Genomic DNA, 25,230 nt, shown 5'->3' with positions numbered 1-25,230 from the left:
GACGATTGGAATCCTGATGTATATGGCAGCCTGATGTAGAGCCATGGCAAGCTGCATTGTTCTCCTGGGCTTTCAAAAGAAAAGAGGGAGTGGGTTAGGGATATGAAGGATTCCTCGTACACTGAATACGCCATTATGATTATAGTTTCAAATGGAAATGGTTGTGACCATCTTGCAATGAGGAACCAATGGGAGAATAAAGAGGGGCAGACCGAGTAAGAGATCGATGGACTGATATCATCAATCAGTGGACGGGAATGGCAGCTAACTGGAACAACTGAAGACAGAAAATTAAGGAGAACTTGTGTCTCAATGTCCATTTTATTGTCGCCTCAACGGCCTCAAAGCTATGGGCAGAGATAGAGAGACAAATTGTGATGACCATATCACCAAATCACATATCCAACCATTTTATTCCTGCATTTGTCTATTTTCAAAGTACATAACAATATTCCTCCTACTATGACGATTTCCTTTTGTTGTCTCGTGGAATCTTTTGAGTGAAAGGGACAGGTGTATTTGTATTTGGAAATGTTTGTAATCATAATTATCATCAATAAATCGACCAACCTATAAATTGTTATATCGAGCTACTTGTATTAATCCTTTATTATATTTGTTTTACCTTGTTCGTAATTAGCACCTGTGCGAAGTACTCCGCACCTGGGAAGTTTACAGGCACTCGTTTCTTGGCAGTCAACAACGTAGCTCTAGGGGAGAGCAAGGATATCTATGAAAAGAGGACAGACATTGAGAGTGCGCCTGACGGGTTTAACAGCGTTCATGGAGTTAGGAAGACAGACCAAGTTGAATCTTTCTTCGTGGTATGATTTGATATTACAAATCTTACAAAACCCATTCCGATTTTCCAGCCATTAAAATGATTAACTGGGACTTTGATTATGACATTATGATTACATTGTTTTTATCCACAATCATCTCATTACACTTAATAAATACGATTACAAGTTCTGCCAGTAGATGGCTGCTGTGGTATTAAAGCAAGTTGAATTAATATTGGTCATGGGTGATCCGACATTTGGTACAAGTTTTATACGCCTTAGAAAAATAGTTGGTGCTGTACGGCTTGGGATTTGGGTTTTAGGCTAGGCTTGTAAATCATGTCGAGTCCAGGATTGAAATAAAGAATTCGACTAATTTTTGTCAGATATTGATTTCGGAAAATTATTGTGAATACTTTTGTTTGTAATCGATTTATTGTTTGTAACGTGCACTACACCCACATTTTAACGTATACAAAATTCTTGTAAAGCAAGATAAACACCCCTATTTTCATTTGTGAAAACCAAAAATAGGACGACGAGTATGTCGTATACCAAGCCAACCAGCACTGCCTTCGCTACCTCGTCGAGTTCAAGCTGACAGAAAGAAACTCTGATGAGACCGACAACCAGACTACCTCGGCATCACAGGCTTCGGTGAGTGACCATAGTAGCACCGAAGATACCGACTCTGATGATGACATCGATGACGAAATAGGTAAATATTAGAATGTTGTTTTTAAAGAATATTTTTAGATTAAATAAATGGTCAACACATCTACGCTGAAGAAACTGACGAATGTTTATTGATTGTATCTGAATTCGAGGAATGATGTTAGTTCACTTGCGTTCGTCCACATTTTCAGTGCTTTCAAATTTACAACTCATTATTCCCTTCGCACACGAGGCGTCCTTTAAATTGTGCTATTTCCCGTGCTAATCAAGCCTACGGAGTTAGTTATTGTTGCATACACCACTAGTAAAACAATGCACTGTTCAATTTGGATCCTTGTTTTAAAGGATGTCACCCTCACATGGTGCGTCAGAGACTGCGCCAATTACCGACGCAGTCCTACGTCACCAAATAAAACTTCGCTTGTATTGCACTTATATACACATGCCCCTTCTAGAGAGTTGAATCTGTATCTTAACTCGAACTGTTTTCTCTCCTTGTTAGACATTCTGGATGTCCAAGGGATGGTGTATCCTGAAGCAAAGGTCAAAGCAGGTCTCAATACGACAGGGGAAGGTCAAGTTGAATTAGAAGCTGTCCACGTCAGAGCATCAATCATCGACCTGGCAGCAGAGGTAATTATAATGTTAGAAAATTTTGTCTGATCTTAAGTCTATAGTAGTAGTAGTAGAAGTAGTAGTGGCGGCCATTTTCCCGTTCAATTAAAATATAAATCATATACAATATATACATGCAAACACAAAGTCATCATAACACGACTGGTCTTACATGGAGTCCAGAAACATACAACTACAGTGTATAACAAAAACAAAGCAGACACAAATGAACTTCATTATAATATTCATACACTAAACGACCCGAATACCGTCTGACTGCGGTGCGATTAATAAATCGTACTTATATGACATGGAGATATGGACCAATATTATACTTTTCCTTGCTGTGGCTCTGAATAGGCCTAATGCTGTTAATACTGAAAATTTGAGAATGAGAATTTGGCACATTGTAAACTTCCTAGTAGGAATGAATTGCCAAATCGTCTTTAAATCTAAGACAATTTCATGACTGTCATTTTATTTATTTATTATTTATTTATTCATTTCCTCTCATAGGGTGGATAGCCCTTTCAGCACAGCTGATTTTCAAAGGGGTCCACATACATAAAATAACAATAAATATACAGTGAATTATACAATAATATGTAACACTTGCAAATGCAAGAAGTAGGGCAATGAATATGTACATGTATAGTCAAACAAATAAATATCTAACAAATTAATGTACAAAACAAACAAGCAATAAGACAGTTAATTGCAGATATTCAACTAGAGCGACAACAAGCAAACGAGTAAAACTGTAAAACCGATAACATAACACATTGGAGTAATATGATAGGTATCGAAACAAAAATCCAATCAAAAGAATACAATTGTTTAAACTATTTCAATTAGATTGAGACCATCGATTGTCCGTTCTATAATCAACCTTCGGATCTATAATTTCATGATTGCTGTTGAGGGAAAGTATGATATATATTATTTCTCAATGATTTTTGTTAAAGGTAATTGTTCTACAGAAGTACCGGAACGTTGGTGAAGAGACTGCAGACACCCGTTATGTCTTTCCTCTTGACGAGCGAGCAGCGGTGTGCGGATTCGATGCTTATATCAATGGCAAGCGCGTCATCGGGATCGTCAAGGAGAAGGGGCAAGCGAGGAAGTCGTACGACAAGGCCAAACAGGAAGGACATGGAGCTTATCTCATGGAAGAAGAAGCGACGGTTAGTGGAATAAGACAAGAAGAAGAAACATGCGGATAGAAGACAGAGAAAAAAAAACGCAAAGGAAATTAAATAGTCCTCAAAAGTGTCATTTAGAGAGAGAGAGAGAGAGAGAGAGAGCACGCACACTCAGACATTTAGAGAGACAGTAAAAGACTTTGAAAATGAATTGACAATCAAGGCACCATTTTAAGTATTTATAGGTATGACCAGCTAAACGGAAATGATTATAAAGGTAATCGCCCTAAAACTTTTGCAAACTCACAAGGTACAATGTGTACGAGAATCACCCTACAGTTTGCATTTAATGTAAGAATCGAAATATTGAGATAAAACACGAGAGTTCTGAGCTGAGGATGTCAAGTTTTCGATTTTGTTTTTCTTGCGTGTTTGGGAAAGATCGAAGAAGGGCAGTAATCTGAAATAGATTAATCAGACTTTCAATTGATTGTGTAGATCACTTTTAAAGGTCAATATATTAAGATAGATTGGTGCATGTCACTACTATTCTGGAAAATTTGATAATTCTGCTTTTACAGAATGTCTTTACGATCACTGTTGGAAACCTACCACCTGGATCGTGTGTCATCATCTCGGTCAGGTACGTCACTGAGCTGGTCATCGAAGGAGATCGTATCGCGTTCAACCTACTTGGTAGCGTAGCACCATGGAAGAAGAAAGAAATCCTGACCGGCAAGTTCGATGACAAGGGCGACGCCGTAGATGGCGTTGTCGAGAACCAGCAAAATAGGTAATTTCACATGCCTTTCATCCAATTCGACAATGTTTTACACATTTTCCCAAATAAATCGCTGGAGATGATAAATATAGTGTGTAGGTACCCGACATGGTTTTGAGAAGGTAACTTTAAATCGATATCACAAGATATCATAAGTTTAGAGAAAATTTTATTTGGAGGAAGGTATTAAGCCCCGTATCAGCATTCTGAAGTTCCTAACCATTTTCGAGATCACACTCGGATATGATGATGCATCGTGAGAGACAAACTTTGTTCAAGTGACATTTTCTTTCTTTAGAAGAAAAATCCAGAAACCAATGCTTTTAAAATGATGTCAATGACTCCAGCCAGTATAAATAATAGATTAGACGTAGTTTATGAAGCAGTGATTATACATTTTAGTTTATAACAAAATTTCAAGTTGACAGTGAGGAAATACCTGAAATGGATACAAGTTTTATGTAGCACCATGTTAGTAACATTTTTTTTTGCAGTGAAAAGATTTTGAAAAATATACCAATCTATACATGACGATTGAATTCATTCTACAGGAGTGAATCTTTCATGGCTAGGGTTGTGATGCCTTCCAATATTAGAAGCGTCCACTGCCCTACTCACTCAATCAAGATTCAGGTATGCTAAAGCCTTTCTTTCAGTGTTCATATACTAATAGAAATATCTACAAAAATGTATAAAGATATTTTCACAGTAATGGTGTTCTTAGTGAGAACATGCTAGCTCTGCAACACATTTCTTACTATTTCACTAAATTAGTACCTTTACTTGTGTACCATTCCTCCGTGGTAATAATTGAAGTCAAAGGGGATCGACACCGTAAAATGTATAGCAAGTTCTAAAATAGATAATGAATTGATAGTTTGGTTTTACCTGACTGTTCAGAAAGGATGGGTATGTTTGTAAGTAGACAACCAGTGGACTGTCTGCTTTGATTCCTCTCCAAGGGACATGCTAAGGAGGGTTAATGCATTACCAAAGGGCACTAGTGTATCGAATGGTTTATCTGGGACCTCCCGGTTACGAGACTACTGCTTTACCACTTAGCCGTCATTTATATTGAACTCAGCATAATGATCTCATGATTATAATTTACTAACATTATGTAACTGACATTATCTATTCTCTTTCATAGAAAAAAGATGAGAAACTGTTCGAGATAGCAATGTGTGACGGTGACAGATTGGTGGACGGTCTTCAGCTATTGGTTGACATGGATGACGCACACAAGCCACGGATTTGGCGGGAGAAACTCTCTGATGATAATAAGAGACAGGCGAGTAGTGGAAAAACATGATTTAATCATGCATTTTAGAAATTCAAACACAAATTGGTTATCGCATTGTGTTCATTTTCTGCCATTCATAGTTATCATCACTTCTTACATCCGTGGAAAAATGTATTTTAATTGCTGTTGTCCCTCACGACCGAGGCTTGTGCAATGAGTGCCTGGCAATACTGAGGCGAAAGTAGTTTTAAATGATTCCTAATCGCCTAAATATTGTAAGACCTCGCACGTAGATTTATTTTCCGTTATAAATCGGCGTCTGCCCGGAAAACTATAAAAATGGATGCGGAAATATGTTATTTTTTTTAAAAATACACTATATACAAATACAAAGCACATTTTAATCTCTGGAAATTCTAAATCGTTTAGAATAAATTTTTAATACTTTAACATCAACAACAAAAATGTATTGAAACATAATTAAATTGTTTTCGTGCACAATTGCTGCGCACACGAAAATATAAGATTATTTTTTCAACATAAATAATCCTAGGCATGTATGGTAGTCTTCTATCCTGAATTTCCTGTGACAACCATATCGAACCCTGAAGTCGTCATCATGCTAGATCGTTCGACATCCATGAAAGGACAACCCATGAAAGATGCAAAGAAGTTGGTTCATATGATCCTAGAGAGTCTTCCAGCAGGGTGCCGATACAACCTCGTCGTCTTTGGAAACGGTATGTGTCAGGAGGCAAAAGAGAAATGTGAAAACAGGCTTATCTAGCAACTTTAAATTTTAAAACATGTTCAAAACTATGTGAAAACTTATGTCTTCAACGAATGTAAGTTTTAGTTAGGGATCAAGTGTCGCGGACTAGAGATGGACTCAAGAAGAGATATAATAGAAACACAAGCTCGACATTGTATCTTTTGACTCAAATCAGTAGTATTAAAGCAGCCGTTTATTTGCCCCTCGCTAACAAGACGAAAGTTTAATTGTAGATATTTCTGAATCGCCTTTTAGATGTCTTCTTAGATGATCGGACATTTTATCCAGGAACAATTGCCCCGGGCTTTATTTCGTTAAAGTCATGGCGTTGAGTTCAGGTCTAGTGCTGGGTCTAGGTTTGTAAAGATTCCCCACTTTACCATTTTTATTCAGATTTCGATGAGCTGTACCCAACCAGCGTCTTAGCAACTGATGAGAACATCAAGCACACGGAAACGTTCTTGATGACGGTGACTTGGGAGCGTGGAGCCACAGAGGTATGGAGACCTTTGAGAGCCATGTCTCTACTCTCATCCAGTGATGTTCGTCTGACCAGCAACGGTTTCCTCATCTCTGATGGTCACGTGACCAATGAACAGGACACGCTCTTGGAAGTAGCGAGTAATCGGCAGATCAACCGCCTCTTCACATTCGGTGTTAGGTAACGATTTGATTTGACTTGATCACTTATGATTTTATGTGATATGATGCAATGCAATTCGATGTGGTGTGGAGAGGTGTGATGTGATGTGAAGTGGTGTGGCGTGGTGTGGTGTGGTGTGGCGTGGTGTGGTGTGGTGTGGTGTGGTGTGATGTAATATGTGTGGTGTGGTGTGGTGTGGTGTGGTGTGATGTGATGTGGTGTGGTGTGGTGTGGTGTGGTGTGGTGTGATGTGGTGTGGTGTGGTGTGGTGTGATGTGGTGTGGTGTGGTGTGGTGTTAGTTGTGATGTTAAGTGAAGTGATGTGGTTTGAAGTGATGTGGTGTGATCTTGTGTGGTGTGATGTGATGTGGTGTGGTGTGGTGTGGTGTGATGTGAATTGATGTGGTTTGGTGTGGTGTGGTGTGGTGTGGTTTGGTGTGGTGTGGTGTGGTGTGGTGTGGTATGGTGTGGTGTTAGTTGTGATGTTAAGTGAAGTGATGTGGTTTGAAGTGATGTGGTGTGGTGTGATCTTGTGTGGTGTGATGTGATGTGATGTGGTGTGGTGTGGTGTGGTGTTAGTTGTGATGTGATGTGAATTGATGTGGTTTGGTGTGGTGTGGTGTGGTGTGGTGAGGTGTGGTGTGGTGCGGTGCAGTGTAGTGTGTTGTGAATTGGTGTGGTTCGAAGTGGTGTGGTGTGGTGTGGTGTGAAGTGATGTGACATGATGTGATTTGAATCAATTTGATTTGGTTCATGACATTTGATGTAAACATCAACACGTCCCCAAGATGATCGCAAGATCTAAGGCAGTTTCAGTAGCCTCGAAAGTCCTTACAATCGAGTTCAGCTTTCATCCAAACCGTAACTCGAAAATAAGATGACTTTACCATTGTCCAAAACTAATAAAAAGAACACGATTTAATGTCACTATCAATCGTGAACAAACAATGTTGCTTTGTTTCAGTTCTGACTCGAACCGTCACGTTCTGCGTACTCTGGCTGATACAGGAGGTGGTGCTTATGAACAGTTTGACCCTAGGAGCAAATCCACGTGGGAAGCAAAGGTAATATTGATATTCCAGTTGCAATTGCATCATGGAATATCAGGGGCATTGTTCCCGGGGTCTCAGTCAAATATAAAAACTGTAAGCATGCGTGGCCAAGAAAACGAGTATAAAGGGGTGTTTTTTCAGATTGAACGCGGTCCGCGCGTGGTTAAAAAACGTCCAATTTTTGCCGTAACCAAAAAAGGTACTTCTTCAAAAATGGTTCAAAATCCTGCTGTACGCGCCGGTTTACGCATTTGGGGATATTTTTCAAGCCATCAGGGCCAGACCAGGAAAACAAAGAAAGGACTTATGATGGCTACCATCTGTCCATTAAACTCATTTGGAAGTGTACAGTTGACATATTGCTTCTCTATTGAAATAAATTTTACATCAGAAGCACAATTTGATTCATTTTACATTGTGAACAACTTAAATGGTAATCCCTATTGCACTTCAAAATGCTCAAGGGGTTACAATGTTACTATACTTTTACAATACAATGCGAAATCCTCATTTAGGGTGAATTTTTGCTTCAGAAGAAATCCTTGTTTAGGGGGTGTCTGGAAAACCTGTGGTCACGCATGCTTACAGTATTTTACATGACTGAGGCTTTGTTACAGAGGAGTAGGGATGTCACATCACCCCCAAACACACACACGCACACGCGCACAAACACACAGTGTCACATACATGTACACCCACACCCCCACACACCCGCATAAGCGCAAGTCCATAATCTCGTCCAATTTTTACACCTCAATATCATTTAGAGCTCAATTTAAAGATAAAGGTGAGTTCTGGTAATGCGATTGCATTGTGAAAGAGAAGGTGTGGAATGGATCAGAAACAGTTGATCATGTAGCATGTAAGTATTGGTGTGCACTGTAAGGGTCTGGAGTCATCAAAATCATAAGAAATTTTGCACAGTCTAGGTAAAGTAACAAGCAATGTACACAGAAAAATGTACATGGGAATACACAAATGGTGTCGGGGCTAGTACTACCTTGATTTCCTTATCTTTCTATGCTCTTTACTCAGCCAGTACACATTTTCTTTCAAAATTGTTTGGCACGTGTCATTTATTTGTAATCTTGAACATTCAGTGTAAGTTTCGTTTGATTCTGTGAGAATTAATTTTCTTTTTTTTAACCAGAACTCAAGGTTATCTTTAATTTGTTATGAAACCCTTGCTGTCAAATTGTGAAATCTGAAGATCCTCTTGTTATGCATAGTTCTTGACCGCAAGCTTGTCGGCAGGTTTTGTCCTACGTGTTCACTGCAGTAAGTTCGAATCAACCCGCAACTAATCAAATCAATATTATATGGTTTAATTTTACCTATATTGTCAGGTACAAGCACAGGTGAGACGTTCATGTCAGCCGGCAGCCACGTCAATCAAAGTCAACTGGATCTCATCAGAGGGAAAGACACCAAGAACTTTGACACGGAAGGAGATTGTGCAAACTCCTTCCCAGATTGCATCACTCTTCACGGGGTCGCGATTGGTTCTTTACGCCATGGGACCAGAGGTTACAAAGGTGTGGTAATCATTTATACTGTAATTTTAATTCTCAGTAGAGTTAATCTTTACCGTGATGACGTCATTTAAGCAGTTATACATGCATAGTAAAGTACATGGGAGTACATTTTGCCAACTTTGCAAGACATTTAAAAAAAAAATCAAGTCTCCAAGGAAGGTCCCTGTTAAAATCGACACGTCTCTTATAAAAAGAGAGTGTTTATTTCCTTTAATGAATCCGACCAGTGATTTAGACGAGATGTATAGGCTTAACCTACACTAATTATTGTCGAAGAAAAAATATGATGAAAGAATTTATTCTTTTGAGCATTACATAATGATTACTGTAAACCCTTATAGGTTATTGTGTTGTGTTGGAGTTGATACGTCACCGGACTGTGGATCGCAAGGTCCGCGGTTCGAGTCCCGCCGCGGCACTAATGTCCTTTAGAAGACAATTAATCTGCATTTGCCATACTCGACCCAGGTGAGGTAAATGGGTACCTAGTAGGATAATTCCTTAAAATGCACTGTACGCTGATAACGGCCGGCTGCCAGAGCTAAAGCTAGAGTAAAACTTCCCAAAGCTCTTTGGAAGCGTAAAGGGACGTACATAATGTGAAATGCGCTATACAAGAACCGAATATTAATATTATTACAATATGACTGTCTGTTGTTGGATATGTAGGTTGAACTCGAAGCAGAGATCGAAGGAAGAACCGAATCTTTCACTGTAACAGCCGACCTAACACCAACTTCAACAGGTTTGGTAAGTATTATGACATTACTTTTCAGTTTAGGTCTTACCCTTTAGTTGAATTACTTCTATGTATTTTGTTTAACTAATGGAAGATTTAGACAAAACAATGACCGTTAAGTGTGTTTTAAACTAACATTTCCCTTAGTTTATCACTTTCTGCTCTACGTTCGTGTAACGAAACCTGAAAAGCTTCATTCTATGATGATGGTGATGATTCATTTCTGTCTGTTCTCATATAATTTTAGACTCTACATCGCCTGGCAACCCGAGGAATTGTGAGAGACTGGGAGCTTGGCTCTGTCCATGCTAACAGACTGGAGAATGATGCCATGATGGATGATGTGAAGAGACATCTGATAGAGCTAGGAGTTCAGTTTAACATCGTTTCTCCTCTCACCAGCTTTATCGCCATAGAAGAGAGGGATGAGGTAGGCCTTAATTGCTCTACACTCTAAGAACTAAAATGTTAAATCACCGTTTAAAAGGGCGAGAAGTAACGGCGTTTCTAGGGGAGCGTTATAAACCGATAATTTGAAACACTTAAAGATAACGGTTTATATTATTTCCAAAAGTAACAAATTAAAAATAAAAAGCAACGAGACACAAAGCACTTAAATGATCTGGACTATATTAAAGGTTCATTTCTGTTCTAAAACTCAGGCTGAGGATGAAGCATGAAACTAAAAAAAACATATCCCATTAAAGAAGTGTTATGTATTCAACGTTGTTTTAGTTTTGAAATCTTTGTAGTATTAAATCAAAAGACTGAGATACAACAGTCTGCCAGTGCCAAGAGTATAAATACAATTTCTATTATGATAATTTATAATGTATGTGAATGTCGATTTATGTTTTTACCATTTTTCTCGCTCGCATTGCAGCGGCTCACGACATAATAACAGTCTTCTCATTATTAATTTGTCTTTGTCAAGGAGGATGAGAACAAAGATACCGAGGGACCTTCGATAACAGCTATCCTAGAAGGCTTGTGGCCAACTCCTTATCATACCAATCATCCTTGGGTAGTTCAGGAGGCATCTACAGGAATAGAAACGGTATACTTAATACTACTGCTACTGTTACTACTACTACTACTGCTACTAATACTACTTCTCCTATTACTACTACTTCTACTACTTTTACTACTACTACTATTGATAATAATAATACTACTACTAATAATAATAATAAAAATGACGATAATTATAATATTAATAACGACAAAATAATGATAATGATAACGGAACAGTTATATACAAATATCAAATAAATAATTAAATAAATATGTTTTCAGAGCAAATTTGGTTGTTGAACGAAAGTCGTCTACTTGTCGTTTACTTGTCACATTGTTTTTTCATTCTTTATAAAAAGAAATATCCTCTCTGTAGAGTTTTTTTTCCCAATGCGATTGGGGAATGTGCCCTCATGCCGCCATTGTCAGAGCTACGCCACAGTCGTATTTCACAACTGACATTTACTCTTCAACTGTCCCTTCTCTTTGCATTGTCAAACCATTAAAATTCGCAAGTCAGTCAAGAATACAGGTGCCTAAATCAAATATAAGCACATGCAATGCTATTGTAAAAATGAGTTTGAGTACTTCCTCCAGGAAGGGCCTCACAAAAAACTATTTAGTTTTCTTATGTTTTGTTTTGTTGTGATGTATTACGGTATCCAATCTCTTGTTTGATATATATTGACTTCAGAGCTGCAGTATGACCCAACTGAACGAGGCTTTGGCGCGTGCGGGTAGCGCACAGAAGTCCTTCTCCTTCATCACGGCTGAGCATCAGTACAAACAAGCCATGAATCTCGCTACTAAATCCTTTGAACCACTTCATCCAGCTATAAAGAAGGTTAGTGCCACTCTACCAATTATTGACCAATTCATTCTCAGCTCCTGGCACATATGATCCCAAATATCCACGGATCTTTAAAACGGCTACATATCTTTTTTCTGAAGATTCATAATTCTGAAGGTTCATTATTCCGAAGGTTCATATTTCCGAAATTTTAACAAGGTTCAAAATTTTGAAAAATTGAAAATAGGGTTCGCAATTCCGAAGAACCGAACGAACCGTCGGGAAAATGAAAGGTCCCACTTTGTGCATTTTAGAAGCATCACCTGCATAGAGCAACTTTTGTTTTCCCTTTCGAAAATGTACATAAATGACATTACATTGCTTTCATGAGCATGTATCCAGTTTTATCTCGATGGGCAATTTGTAAGTCCAAGCTGTTGAGCAAATATTACGAAACGTCTGCCTTTTATTCTTTCCAAACCTCATTCGTAATGAGGTGAACAGAAATTCAAACTGATATTTCTAATATTAATGGCCGAAGCTTTCCGATTCCCAAGGTAAAAATAAATATTACTGTATATTTGATTGGCTATGCACAACTACATACAATTTCTATATTTTCTCTGTATTGACTAATAAGACGATATGCATAACTATTTCTTGTTTGTTAAATCAATGACTTTCACAGGCGTGCCTTGCCTTAGCCCGGTTTCATCTCCGTGTGAAGGGCGAAGTACAACTAGCAAACGAGGTACTCAATGACTACATGCAAGAATCAAAGACAGTAGCGACCACTGAGCTGGACAGGAAACTCACGAACATGGCCAAGATGTAAGTGCGATAAAACTTTATTTAATGATAAATTTACTCCCTTCTGTCAATAACACAATTGCAAATACTTTTTTGCGAAACCAACCTACGATACATCACCTTTTAAAATGTGTGAGCATTACAATGACATGTTACACTGTACATGATCCGAACAGGATTTCTATGGGAAATATAAGGTAAAGGAATTGACTTTGAGTTTATTTGTGGTAGTGTTCGATTCTTTTGGTTATTCTCGACGACGCAAGACGTAGGACATCTTGTCGTTGTCATGCTTTGACAGTGCTTTGGAACATTCTGAGAAGTGCTTTACATTTTTACACTCGTTGCAGGGACAAGAGTGTAAAAACGATTTTTAAAGTTATATACATATACGGCAATAAAATGAGCAAAAAATGAAAATATGGGTATATGTATATAACTTTAAAAATCGTTTTTCCTTAGCCTATATCCAACGTTGAATCAATGCTCATAACTCCATTTAATATACAACACATGTAAGATGTTCAATTTTGGTTTAAAAACTAATTAATTCATGGATGGTATACAAATACTATATTGTATACCATCCATGAATTAATATGAAACAACATAGATAGCGCAATCTATTGAATATTAACTTTCTAATTTAATTCTAAATCCATGACCATTTTGTGCGATTCGTATACATAATCGATATCACTTCACTTATTTAGTCATAAATCATATATCCTTTGCATTGTTGTGTTTCCAGATGCAAAAATCTACTCAACCAGATAGCTCAAGAAGAAGAAGGGGCCAGTAAGGCTACATCATCACCTGCTAAATTGGCAGTCGACAGATCCAAGGAGCACTTCCACGAGAAGGAAGACCTAAAGACTGGGAAAGAACAAGAGCAGGATGTGGAAGCGACAATCCCTATCGGCACACGAGCCCAAATCGACGCGTCTTCTCGCAAAGATGAGATTGAGACAGAGGAATATGCTGTGGAAATCAATTCCGAATCATTGTCTGCCGAGGAAGAAATGATAATCGCTCCAATGCAGGTCGATGACCAAGAAAGTATGCCTGATATGTACGGAGAGGAAGAAGATCAATCTCCTGATGAATATATTGTCCGGCGTGTTGTCCGGCGTGTAGTTCACTCAGCCAAAATGACAAATGCCGTAGCGGAACCATACGACACTGCCGTGGCAGAACCCGTTGAGAGTGCCAGAGTGGAATATATTGAGTCAGATGTCATGGAGTTACGAGCCGCGTCACCTTTGATGTTGGAAGCTGAACGTTCTCCATCTCCAGTAATGTTACAGGCCCAACGTGCTCAATCTCCTGTCCAGATGGTGCATGCAGTTCAATCAGCCCAACGGTCATATGCAACTGCCATGGCAGAACCCGTTGAGAGTGCCAGAGTGGAATATATTGAGTCAGATGTAATGGAGTTACGAGCCGCGTCACCTGTGATGTTGGAAGCTGAACTTGCTTCATCTCCAGTAATGTTACAGGCCCAACGTGCTCAATCCCCAGTCCAGATGGTGCATGCAGTTCAATCAGCCCAACAGTCATATGCACCTGACATGGCAAAACCCGTTGAGAGTGCCCGAGTGGTATGTATTGAGTCAGATGTAATGGAGTTACGAGCCGCGTCACCTTTGATGTTGGAAGCTGAACGTTCTCCATCTCCAGTAATGTTACAGGCCCGACGTGCTCAATCCCCTGTCCAGATGGTGCATGCAGTTCAATCTGCCCAACGGTCATATGCAACTGTCATGGCAGAACCCGTTGAGAGTGCCCGAGTGGTATGTATTGAGTCAGATGTAATGGAGTTACGAGCCGCGTCACCTGTGATGTTGGAAGCTGAACGTGCTTCATCTCCAGTAATGTTACAGGCCCAACGTGCTCAATCCCCAGTCCAGATGGTGCATGCAGTTCAATCAGCCCAATGGTCATATGCAACTGCCATGGCAAAACCCGTTGAGAGTGCCCGAGTGGTATGTATTGAGTCAGATGTAATTGAGTTACGAGCCGCGTCACCTGTGATGTTGGAAGCTGAACGTTCTCCATCTCCAGTAATGTTACAGGCCCAACGTGCTCAATCCCCTGTCCAGATGGTGCATGCAGTTCAATCTGCCCAACGGTCATATGCAACTGTCATGGCAGAACCCGTTGAGAGTGCCCGAGTGGTATGTATTGAGTCAGATGTAATGGAGTTACGAGCCGCGTCACCTGTGATGTTGGAAGCTGAACGTGCTTCATCTCCAGTAATGTTACAGGCCCGACGTGCTGAATCTCATATCCAGATGGTGCATGCAGTTCAATCAGTCCAACGGTCATATGCAACTGCCATGGCAGAACCCGTTGAGAGTGCCCGAGTGGAATATATTGAGTCAGATGTAATGGAGTTACGAGCCGCGTCACCTGTGATGTTGGAAGCTGAACTTGCTTCATCTCCAGTAATGTTACAGGCCCAACGTGCTGAATCTCATGTCCAGATGGTGCATGCAGTTCAATCAGTCCAAGCAAGACGAGCTCCATCTCCAGTAATGTTACAGGAAGTTGCTTCCGAGCTCGAGCCATACGAGGCAGGATCCCGTGTCCAGATGATGCCATCAGTCACACATACAGTATGTCGACGTATTGAGTCAGATGAAGTGCGGTTACGAGTCGCGTCACCTGTGAGGGTGGTAGCAAGACGAGCTCAATCTCCAGTAATGTTACAGGATGTTACTGAACATCTTGATCTGATGATGAGTGAAATGCAATCTGATGATGTTGGTCAAGATTCAACTTCAGTATCAATGTTGAGAAAAAAAAACCTTGAGTCAGAAGAAGAGGAGTTACGAGCCGCGTCACCTGTGATGTTGGAAGCTGAACGTTCTCCATCTCCAGTAATGTTACAGGCCCAACGTGCTGAATTTCCTGTCTTGATGATGCGTGATGTTCAATCAGCCCAACTGTCTGAACTTGATGAGCAGCTTCAGGAGAATATCGACCAGGCACGGCAAGTCCTCGATGTCTGTGCGCCTTACAAGACTTACCTGACCACCTCTCAGAAGGATAGGGAAGATGACGAGAGCGTTGATGAGATAGTGAAAGATCCAGATGAACGAGAAATAGAAACAATGAGGCGTTTGTTGAAGATATCAAACGAGGTAAGTAGGTGGTAAAATTCAATCAGCAAATGACCGTAACACTGATACCAATTCTAGGATTTCCTCCACAAAAAATTCATTGATAATGGATTGTTTCTCCAGATTTGCTTGTAAATGTATTCAATATTTCAGTAAGTGCTATTTTACATTCGGTATAATATTGAGAACAAGTGCAACCTAAATTGCAATGTTGAGTTTAATGTATTATGTATTCCTGAAGAACATTCTGGTTGAGTCTATTTATTTTCCTTTTGTTCATTCATCTTCTTCACCGCGTTCTTATTTTCGATATTTTTGCACTACGACATTTTTTTTGCATACTTCTATTACCAAAAATAAATCGTAATGATTGATGAAAAATGTAATACTGGGTAACCTAGTTCCCTATCCAATTATTATGCCAATTTCAGGATGATGACGGTTGGTGGACATGGGATCTCACAGATTTCGAGAAAGAATTCGGGGTCGATTGCAGTGAAATTGTTGCTGTGCTTCAGAACCCTACCAAGAGCTTCAGCTTGGATGAGAGCTTAGCTGATAAATGTAAGTGGAGTTCATTCCCTGTAATATTAAGGTTCTTGACGTGAAAATGTAGTAAGAATACCTCTTCGAAATCCAAAGAAAATTCAGAGGGCATACCTATTTGTCGTCACAATCCACAAGGACTACCAGACATCACCATGTTTAATATAGGTGATACCCCACATTATGTTCCTGGCTATATTTCATTGTAGGGTTATAGTTTGGGATGGAATCGGATTTTAAGTTAAGTTTAGTGGAAGGTAAGTGTTAGGTATAGTGTTAAGTCTGGGATTGGAAGCTGATAATTGTGTTAGTGTAGGAAACGGACGGCAGAGCAATAGTCTCCGGAGCGGGCATGTGTCCTTCATCCAACCATGATCTTAGGTATGCTATATATGGATCGAACATCATTACCGAAAAATACTATAGTATCACCAACGAGACCGACACCCAGACCAACTAGGCCTATACACAAACCGAGCAATTACATTACCCCCCCCCCCCCCCAAGGCTCCAAATTGGTCGGTTTGGAGTTGGTATAACTTCTTCACTGAATCCTAAATAGTTCATGAACGGATACTTCGTCCTAATGCTATTAAAGATGTGCCATTTTAGTACCACGAATTCTAATTCAGAAGCTATTAATAGTAAAGGGGCAAATATTAACTCGAAAACTAATGATATTTCACTATATCGTAAATTAAATGTTATTCAATTTTTGTGTGTCTCTAACTTCTTTCAGGGATGTCTTCAATGGATTTAATCAGGAAGATTGTAGCGGCGGCTCTAGTGCTGTCTATTTTCGACATGTGGATATCACTGGTAGAGCCTAATGTCTCTACACTGATTCACGATAACTCCGCCATCCTCTTCATTCCTGCACAGATACAGGAGTGGTTGAAACATTGCTTACCAGGTAATGTCAGTCAGCTCTACACCATTGCCTTTGGGGAAACGACCACCTGGGCGTCAATCCTGAAGCAATTCCCATCCGATATCATCGAGGTTTTCATGCGCCCTATCAGGCATTGCATGACCAAGACTCGTTAAAACAGAGAATAGATCCACATTTGAAGCAACCGAGATTGCGAATATAAACGGATATCACGAAGAAAAAAAAACTGTCTACAACATTACTTCACATTGTCTGAAGTACATGCTTGATTTATTTGAATATATGAACTGGTTATATCATTTAGGTATAGGTTATACATGAAATACAGATGAACGAATATCCAGGATAGTCTTCATGTAATAAATTTGAGATGTGGTACCAGCAATGAGCAAGGGCACTGACATCATGGGAATGGATTTACATATTTATGACAAGCTGGTGTCGGTGCCAGTGTCAGTGCCATGAAAAAAAAAATCAGTTTGGTTGTTGTAATATTTCAACTGTGGTAAAAATTTATGTTCCTCTCGCAATGTTTTTATGAAAATTACATCTTTTTGTGATTATATCTTTTATGTCTTTTATCTATCAACATTTTTCTTGAAAATAGCTATGAAATGCTTATTTTGTTCCTTTTGTCACTACCAGTTCATAATTTGCGCAATACAATGCATACAATACAGTTTACGCCTAATGGCGTAGCATGGGCTCAGTCAATGGGGGGGGGGGGGCACCGGTATTTAGTCTTCTAGATCAGTGTTTATCAACCATCTTTTAGTCACTGTACCCTTTTAGAATTTAAAAGTTTCACGTCACCCCAATCCAAAATCCATCGAAGAGGATTTATTGTCCACCCCTTGTACATGTATATATAACATGTATACATAAGTTATGACTCAATTGACAAAGTACATAAGTTATGACTCAATTGACAAAGTAAATACGTCATAACAAATTGTTTGTGTTGTAAATAGTTTGTATAAATACAATTCGATTGTACCCTAACAGATACTACATTGTTATCTGATATCCAGAAGTAAATGTGACAAACCTTATGGGGAACACATAAATTATGCATAACAATACTGGTGGGTTTGATTACATACATTACTTCTCTATTATATGCATGAATAATTGTGTACAATAATGTACCTTTTCACGAAGAATGATTTCATTGAATGTTATAACATTATGATTGGGTGGTGGAACTAACAAACTAACTTTGGTCTGTTTATTGTGTAGTCTGTCTTAGTAAGACTAGAATGTGTATGACTGGTCTTTTAAAAAGTGAAAAGAATTGTTGACATGTCATAGTCCAAATCTTATGGACACTGTTTGGTGATTTTGAGAAATATACAAAGATTCTTATGGAATTGATGAATATCAATTAAAATAATGTTTTGTTAGTGGGAAATCATCAATTGAAACAATGTGTTTATTGGCGTGTAATTTAGGCTTCTATACCGACCTTAAAAGCCCCTCTTAAGTTTTGGGAGCCCCAAATTCGACAAAAATTTGATGGCAAAATTTCAATTAAATTGTATCATAATGTGAGAGAGAAAGTGTAATTTAAGACACACTTCTGCAAAGACCCCCTCCCCCCCTCCAAAAAAAAAAAAAAAAAATGTTTTTGAAGACAAATATTGATTTAAAAAAAACACAATTTGGGTTTTCTGTTGTACGCAGAAAACCAAAATTTTGTATTCTTTCATCAATATTCGACTTCAAACACATTTGTGATTCAAATCCTTGCAGAAATGTGTCTGAAATTACATCCTCTTTCATAGTATGGTACAATTTAAGTGAAATTTTGCCATCAAATTGTTAGGGCTCCCAATTAGAGGGGCTTTAAATTTAGTAGGCAAGCTTTCATCCATTCCTGTGGACTTCTCAATCCTTTACATCGTTTCTTGCTGCCTTAAGATCACCGGAGCGAAGACCCTGGCTATCATTCTGCCCCACCCTGCCCGGCTTCACGGGGATAAAAGTATACAGCTATGTAACAAGTAAATTTCTAAGAGGGAAAATGCCGACTTTAAATAAATGATAATGATAAAATACCAAGGAATTTAGGAGTTTCATGGGTACCAATCCAATGGAAATTTGTATTAAAATAAGAGCCCCCGTCAGCACTAAAAGAGCCCCCGTGAGAAGGCTTACGGGGGCTCTTTTTTTTTGGAAGAGCCCCCCGTGGACAAAAATTTAATTTGAGCCCTGTATATGAATATTCATATTTTTACGATCTCCATGCATATTTTATCACACTTTTGTATCTGATTATTCTCTCTCTCTCTCTCTCTCTCTCTCTCTCTCTCCTTCTTTCTTTCTTGGTTTTGCTCTTCTCCCTCATTAACTCATTCCATTTCGCCCACCCAGCCTGCGATATTGGGTGTGAGATCTTGAACAGTGGCGACATAACAAGCTGTGTCAACTGGCTTTGTGACGTCATGAAGAAATCTCTGATCCAAGGTGCTAGATTTGACGGTGAGACGACGAGTCCGGGACTGCGCGCTGTAACATCACGGCACAAAGTGAAACGGTTGCATGAAATATGGAGGGATCTTGTCCACCGAAAAATGGCATGGATGTTGGGCGTAATGGGGTAGCATATCTCGAGCTGTTAAATTATGAATACCGACAAATCTTGATGGATAAAGGTTTTTCCCGGATTTTTTCGTTTTAATCTATCCATTAAAATTCATCGATATAAATACGTGTATCTTTTAATTTGTATTGGTTCGGTCATTTTTTCATCGGAAGATTTCTAAATATATACATTGTAAATATTGTCTTAGAATAATGCCGGTTTTCCATTGCTAAATTCTGACTTTTTTTATTTTAATTTGCACTTCCTATTTCCGATGGTGTAATTCAAGGTTTCATTCTTGGAACACGCCGTGAGTCACACATACCGACAAAGGCTTCACATCTAAAATCATACAAAAGTCAATATCTCTCTCTTGAGAAGAATATCGTGAATTATTTCCATGAAATGCAGTAATTGAAAGAGACTTGTATTAGGAAAAATCGCCTCCCTTACAAGGTGCCTGTAAGTTGACATTAAGTTGACCGGTCTACAATTTTGTGTGAATCATGACCCTGCAACTTCATAGCAGTAGTTAATAACGTAAACTCTCTTGTGCTGTTGAAAAAATACATATAATGTACATATATTAAGAGTAGCTTGATAGAAACAGAAAGTGAACAAAAAAATTGGATCTCGTAGTACTACTTGGGTGTGGTGTTGTGTTGTATGCTGCGGCGGCTACAATGGAATTTGTAATGAGATTTTTTAATATCTTTTTTATAGATAAGAAAATGATGATCTGTTTGAAATCGAGGTCACTATGATCTTTGTGAATTCAACATAATGTGATTATAATATCATGGAGTCTACTCTCTATCAGGTGAGATTATCATCAAATACACTTCAGCTCGGAGTTAGGAGTCAATAAACATTTTTAGATAGAGAAATATAACATGTAACTGTGTGGATATATTTCCAAAGAAAAGCCCAAGTGAAACATCGACTAAGTTCCCATGAGACTGGAGAATTTCCACGTAGCAGTGATCTCTTCAAGTCAGCAGTAACTTTATTTTTTCTGACTTTGTTTTCGGTAAATAAGTTTCTCTAATTATCTACGCTCGGTAAAACGAAACTGCTACTACTGCTGCTGCTGCTGCTACTACTACAACAACTACTACTACTACTACTACTACTACTACTACTACATTCTAAAAACTGAAATGTTAAATCACCATTTAAAAGGGCCGAGGAGTGACCCCTCTTTCAAAATGGTAGATTAACACTTTAAACATGCTGGATCCAACACTATAAAGGTTGAATCTAGCAGGTTAAAAAAAACAATCTGACATTTTGAAAGAGTGGTCACTCCTCGGTCCTTTTAAATTGACATTTAACATTTCAGTTTTTAGAGTGTACTACTACTACTACTACTACTACTACTACTGCTGCTACTGCTGCTGCTGCTACTACTACTACTACTAATACCTCTACCATTACTACTTCTATTTGTACTACTACTTCTACTAATAATAATAATGATAATACGATAATAATGATGAAAATAATAATAACAACAACAATAATAATAATAATTACATTTAATACCGGCGTTTCTAAGCGCATAATTATAATATAATGATAATTATAACTTACTATAGTAATAATGGTATTAATAATAACAATTAAACATACCAGATATGTCGAACATTATAAATCCTTTAACTAGTTAGGTATCATTGCTTGATTTTATAGAGAGAAAGAAGTGATATATTCGTAATTTTGTGATGATTGCGTGACCGAAGGACCCGCCTTTTGCTTCCGTACTGTGAATGAAAGCTCACTGCATGACTAGGTATGGCATAACATGTCACAAGCTTCCCACCTGCCAATACACCTACATCTATCGATCACTCTCACCATATAAACTAGCTCGGGAGAATTCTGGGGGAGAGACGTTTGAGCAAACCATGATGCTATACTCAGAATGATCAGATTAATGAAAATCAGTCTTGATAATACGAGTGTATTGATTGTGTTTATGACAATATAATGACTTCAGCAGAATCATGAATATTGCGAGATGACATGGAAGTTGACAAACACAATCATCTAAAACAACACTTCTCAACCGGTGAGCCGTGAAGCTCTTTTACATGGGCCGCGAGGTCGGCAACAAAATATATTAAAACAAAATAATAAAGAAATTTAAAAAAAATTGTCTGATCTTACATGACACATCTAGAATTTAGCACACCATAATGAAATGTTTTTATTTTCTCACTCGCTTCGCTCATTCGCGAAATCATACACAATGATGGTTGATATTCCGCCAAAAAGCCTTACCCCCCCCCCCCCCCATGATAACATACCCATACGCCTATCATTGCCTTTCATCGTGATGCTCCCTCGCGGATGGTCCTACCCATGATTGGTAAAATGCACAAGAAACTGTTTTAGAGGATTAACAAATTCAAAAAAATCTCTACAGTTAAGTGCTATAGATAAGCTTGGTCCGGGGGTCGCCCAATCTCATTGTTTGTCCCGGGCGCAATGATACCTATATACGCCACATAATAGACCGGTTTACTAAACGTATTCAAATAGTATGCCTGATTTTTTTAACAGAGGTTGTTCTTGACTACCCGAAAGCTTGCCCGACATAGCATTAATAAATATATGCAGACTGGATCTCGAGTATTGTAGTTCATTCATTAATAACAGGTTAATGGAGTAACTCACCACTAGGTCCATGGGATAGAAACATCCATACATTTGAATATGTTAGTAAAAACCGGTCTATTACCCCACAATGGACCATCTTCGCAATATAACCACATTTAATACATACGTCTTTGTGAAGTGGCTCAATACAAATTACTTCATTCACCAGATAAGAATAATAGTATTTCAATAGTCAACATTACAATTACCCTTAAAGGTTGGGTTTTGCATGGTGGTATGTATATGAAGTTTTGTTCACAATGTGGGTAGCCGGTTTGAAAGGGAACAGGAAAGAAAAGAGAATGGGAGAGAGGTATTTTTTATTCCACTCGTAATGACGAATAGTCAACCTGTTTTTCCCGTGGGGAGTGTGATTATCTAAAATGGACCCAGGAAATGGACACGCTTGTCCATATCTTTTAACATTATTTTCAAAGGCAAAATACATTAAAAAACATGCATTCATCACGTGCAATACAGTGATACCGCAATCACACTTCCTTGCTGACTCCCAACCGATTTCAAACCGACCAATACTTGGCCATTTTGCTTGGTGTAGTGTTCTTCTGGTGATAGTCGTACTGCGCATACTCGGAAGTGGTGGCTTCCAGCTTGTGATTGGCCGATGAAGTGACGCCCCAGCTGAACTCACTGCACTCCCCTGCACTCCCGTACTGGAAGCTATAAAAATCTCAGTATACCTCTTACACCCTAGTGAATCGAGCCAACTCTTCTGCTACATTCACAACCAATAGAGCTCGGTGAATTTGAAAAAAATCACGAGCTGGAGTAGAGAGAGTGAATGGAGAGAAAAACTAGTTGTGGAGAGCTAGTTAACGTCGGAGCTGAAGCTTTGGTATAGACACGGGCGCCAGTTGTAGCATTGAATCAAGCGATCGAAAATTGCATCTATGTCTTCCATTTACAAATGCTCGCTCTTTTGCGCTGATTCAAACATTACATATCAAATTTGATTGCATGGTCGACCGTCTTCACCCCTCTCTATGTATCTCGTTCTCTATCTCTGCAAAGAAGGAGACGTGCATCGAAGCATCTTTAATAATCGTATATTTTGTTTCCCGAGCCATTACGATAATTGAAAGCCTGTCAGCTTGCTCGAGGCAACCGGGGATTCCAACGATGAACTTGAGAAGCACCGCACAGCATAATTATACAGTGGGTATAGAGTATCATATTTGAACATTTCTTCTGTGACATTTCAGACCGAGAAGACTACGTTGATTCAACAAAAGGCGTAATTAAACAGACAAATTAGCTCGTTGACAGCATACTCAGCATTTTAAAGAGAGGTCTTCTTAAGGGTAGATGAGGCTACAGTGACAGCACAGTTTTCTCATGCAACTTCACAGAGTTTGACTCAACCATGGATGTTGAGGAATACCGCAGAAGAGGTAAGTTAACAAAAAAATCTCCTGGAATGTACATGTATGTTTTTCTTCAAACAAAGTGCCCATCAAATAATTAATTAGCTGATTCTGCTGACACTGGCATATAATGTTGGCGCGAAAAGAGTGGAATCACAATTGATACAGACTGGAACTGTTGCAATGCGAGAAAGTTTTACAGACTATATCTATAAACGTATAAGGAGGGGGGGTGCAGCTCCAAATATTTTGTTTAAATTAAAAGTATTGGGCAAACCATTACCGTGTAATCCAGCACCGAGTGAGCCTATTCATAGTTTTCATATCTTCTCTAGTATATTCTGTGTTAAAAATATACAGTTTCTCGCCGATTACAGAAACTGGAAACATTTGATAGTCGGGAAAGAGGCATCACCCTCTGGCAATAAACGGTTCCTGTACAACTTTGAGTATCCTGATTATCAGCATATTAAAATGGTCTTCAAGGATCTCAATCTAAAGATCGTTGACCCACCACCATGTATAACGCCATTGATTGTTAAACGCTCGAGGTTAACCACATTTTATGAAGTGTTACGTCTTTAGTTGTCACTTCGTAACATCGTGGGTTTTCCCTCCACAGGGATTTTATTGATTTTCATTTGAAACAAATTAACAAATATATTTTTAAGGTAATTTACATTTATAACATAAATAAAGTTGGCTTCTCAAGATGAGTTAACAGAAAACTAACCAATCTTTAATAATTCATTTCTGATATTCATGAAAAGAAAAAAAATACAGAAAAATATCATTTTATGTAAACAAATTCCTGAGTTGAAACCATTTTCTTGTGAATTTATTATTGCTACATTTCGAATCTGCAATATACTTTTCGTTTTTGAATTTTTTTATAATCGAAACTCTAATATTATCATTTTTATGATGAATGCGTGAATGATTAAAACAGAGATCTGATTTTCTATCCATATTTTATAATAATAATAGTAATAATAAAAACTGTGCTTATACAGCGCTTTCCAACGAAGTCTGTGAGCGCTATAACAAACAAAATTCACTGACAAACAATTACATATTAAACAAATCATAACAAATACAAATAAACCTGCAAATTACGATACATATGATTGCCTGTGGGTTTGTATTCCTGGATTAGTTCTTTGGTGCAAATTCATGAATACATTTATAATTTAAAACCAAGGTTATGTACATAATGCGGTACCGCATGTTGCCGCAAGACATCTCTTGCCACTAACATATGTAAACCACTAAAATATGTATTTTCTTTTTTCTATTTCCTATTTCGCTCTCTCGCATAAATTAGAAACAGGGTGGTCTGAATACCTCCATATTTTAGCAACAAGGTGTCTAGATACCATTCTATTTGACAGCGGGGTGCCCAAATATATATTTTATATCTTTTATATCGAAATTACATTTTTTT

General features: G+C 38.5%; 2 protein-coding genes across 5 annotated transcripts in view; both read left to right on the top strand.

The window, feature by feature from the left end:
• LOC579780 overlaps window positions 1–18,580 on the top strand; it is a 30,451-nt gene extending 11,871 nt beyond the window's left edge. For 2 of the 4 annotated variants that reach the window (XM_031000378.1, XM_031000380.1), the window contains 19 exons: window positions 641–824; window positions 1,317–1,500; window positions 1,960–2,090; window positions 3,038–3,256; window positions 3,796–4,007; window positions 4,547–4,628; window positions 5,146–5,286; window positions 5,792–5,978; window positions 6,404–6,671; window positions 7,618–7,717; window positions 9,052–9,240; window positions 9,910–9,990; window positions 10,227–10,409; window positions 10,914–11,036; window positions 11,688–11,837; window positions 12,472–12,614; window positions 13,345–15,739; window positions 16,150–16,282; window positions 17,004–18,580. In XM_031000378.1, coding sequence (XP_030856238.1) covers window positions 641–824; window positions 1,317–1,500; window positions 1,960–2,090; window positions 3,038–3,256; window positions 3,796–4,007; window positions 4,547–4,628; window positions 5,146–5,286; window positions 5,792–5,978; window positions 6,404–6,671; window positions 7,618–7,717; window positions 9,052–9,240; window positions 9,910–9,990; window positions 10,227–10,409; window positions 10,914–11,036; window positions 11,688–11,837; window positions 12,472–12,614; window positions 13,345–15,739; window positions 16,150–16,282; window positions 17,004–17,311 — 5,413 coding nt within the window. In that variant the 3' untranslated portion in view covers window positions 17,312–18,580. The remainder of the gene's footprint in view (window positions 1–640; window positions 825–1,316; window positions 1,501–1,959; window positions 2,091–3,037; window positions 3,257–3,795; window positions 4,008–4,546; window positions 4,629–5,145; window positions 5,287–5,791; window positions 5,979–6,403; window positions 6,672–7,617; window positions 7,718–9,051; window positions 9,241–9,909; window positions 9,991–10,226; window positions 10,410–10,913; window positions 11,037–11,687; window positions 11,838–12,471; window positions 12,615–13,344; window positions 15,740–16,149; window positions 16,283–17,003) is intronic. The other 2 variants (XM_031000381.1, XM_031000379.1) reach the window with 2 other exon arrangements.
• Window positions 18,581–22,736: 4,156 nt separating this feature from the next.
• Window positions 22,737–25,230, top strand: part of LOC548615 (histidine decarboxylase) — a 44,863-nt gene continuing 42,369 nt past the window's right edge. Inside the window, exon 1 of the mRNA XM_030972685.1 lies at window positions 22,737–23,813. Coding sequence (XP_030828545.1) covers window positions 23,786–23,813 — 28 coding nt within the window. The 5' untranslated portion in view covers window positions 22,737–23,785. The remainder of the gene's footprint in view (window positions 23,814–25,230) is intronic.

The sequence above is a fragment of the Strongylocentrotus purpuratus genome, unplaced genomic scaffold, assembly GCF_000002235.5.
Source record: "Strongylocentrotus purpuratus isolate Spur 01 unplaced genomic scaffold, Spur_5.0 spur5_scaffold_6, whole genome shotgun sequence".
In the NCBI taxonomy this organism is placed as follows: Eukaryota; Metazoa; Echinodermata; class Echinoidea; order Camarodonta; family Strongylocentrotidae; genus Strongylocentrotus; species Strongylocentrotus purpuratus.
Note: the sequence above shows the minus strand (reverse complement) of the source record. Positions and strands in the feature narration are given on the sequence as shown.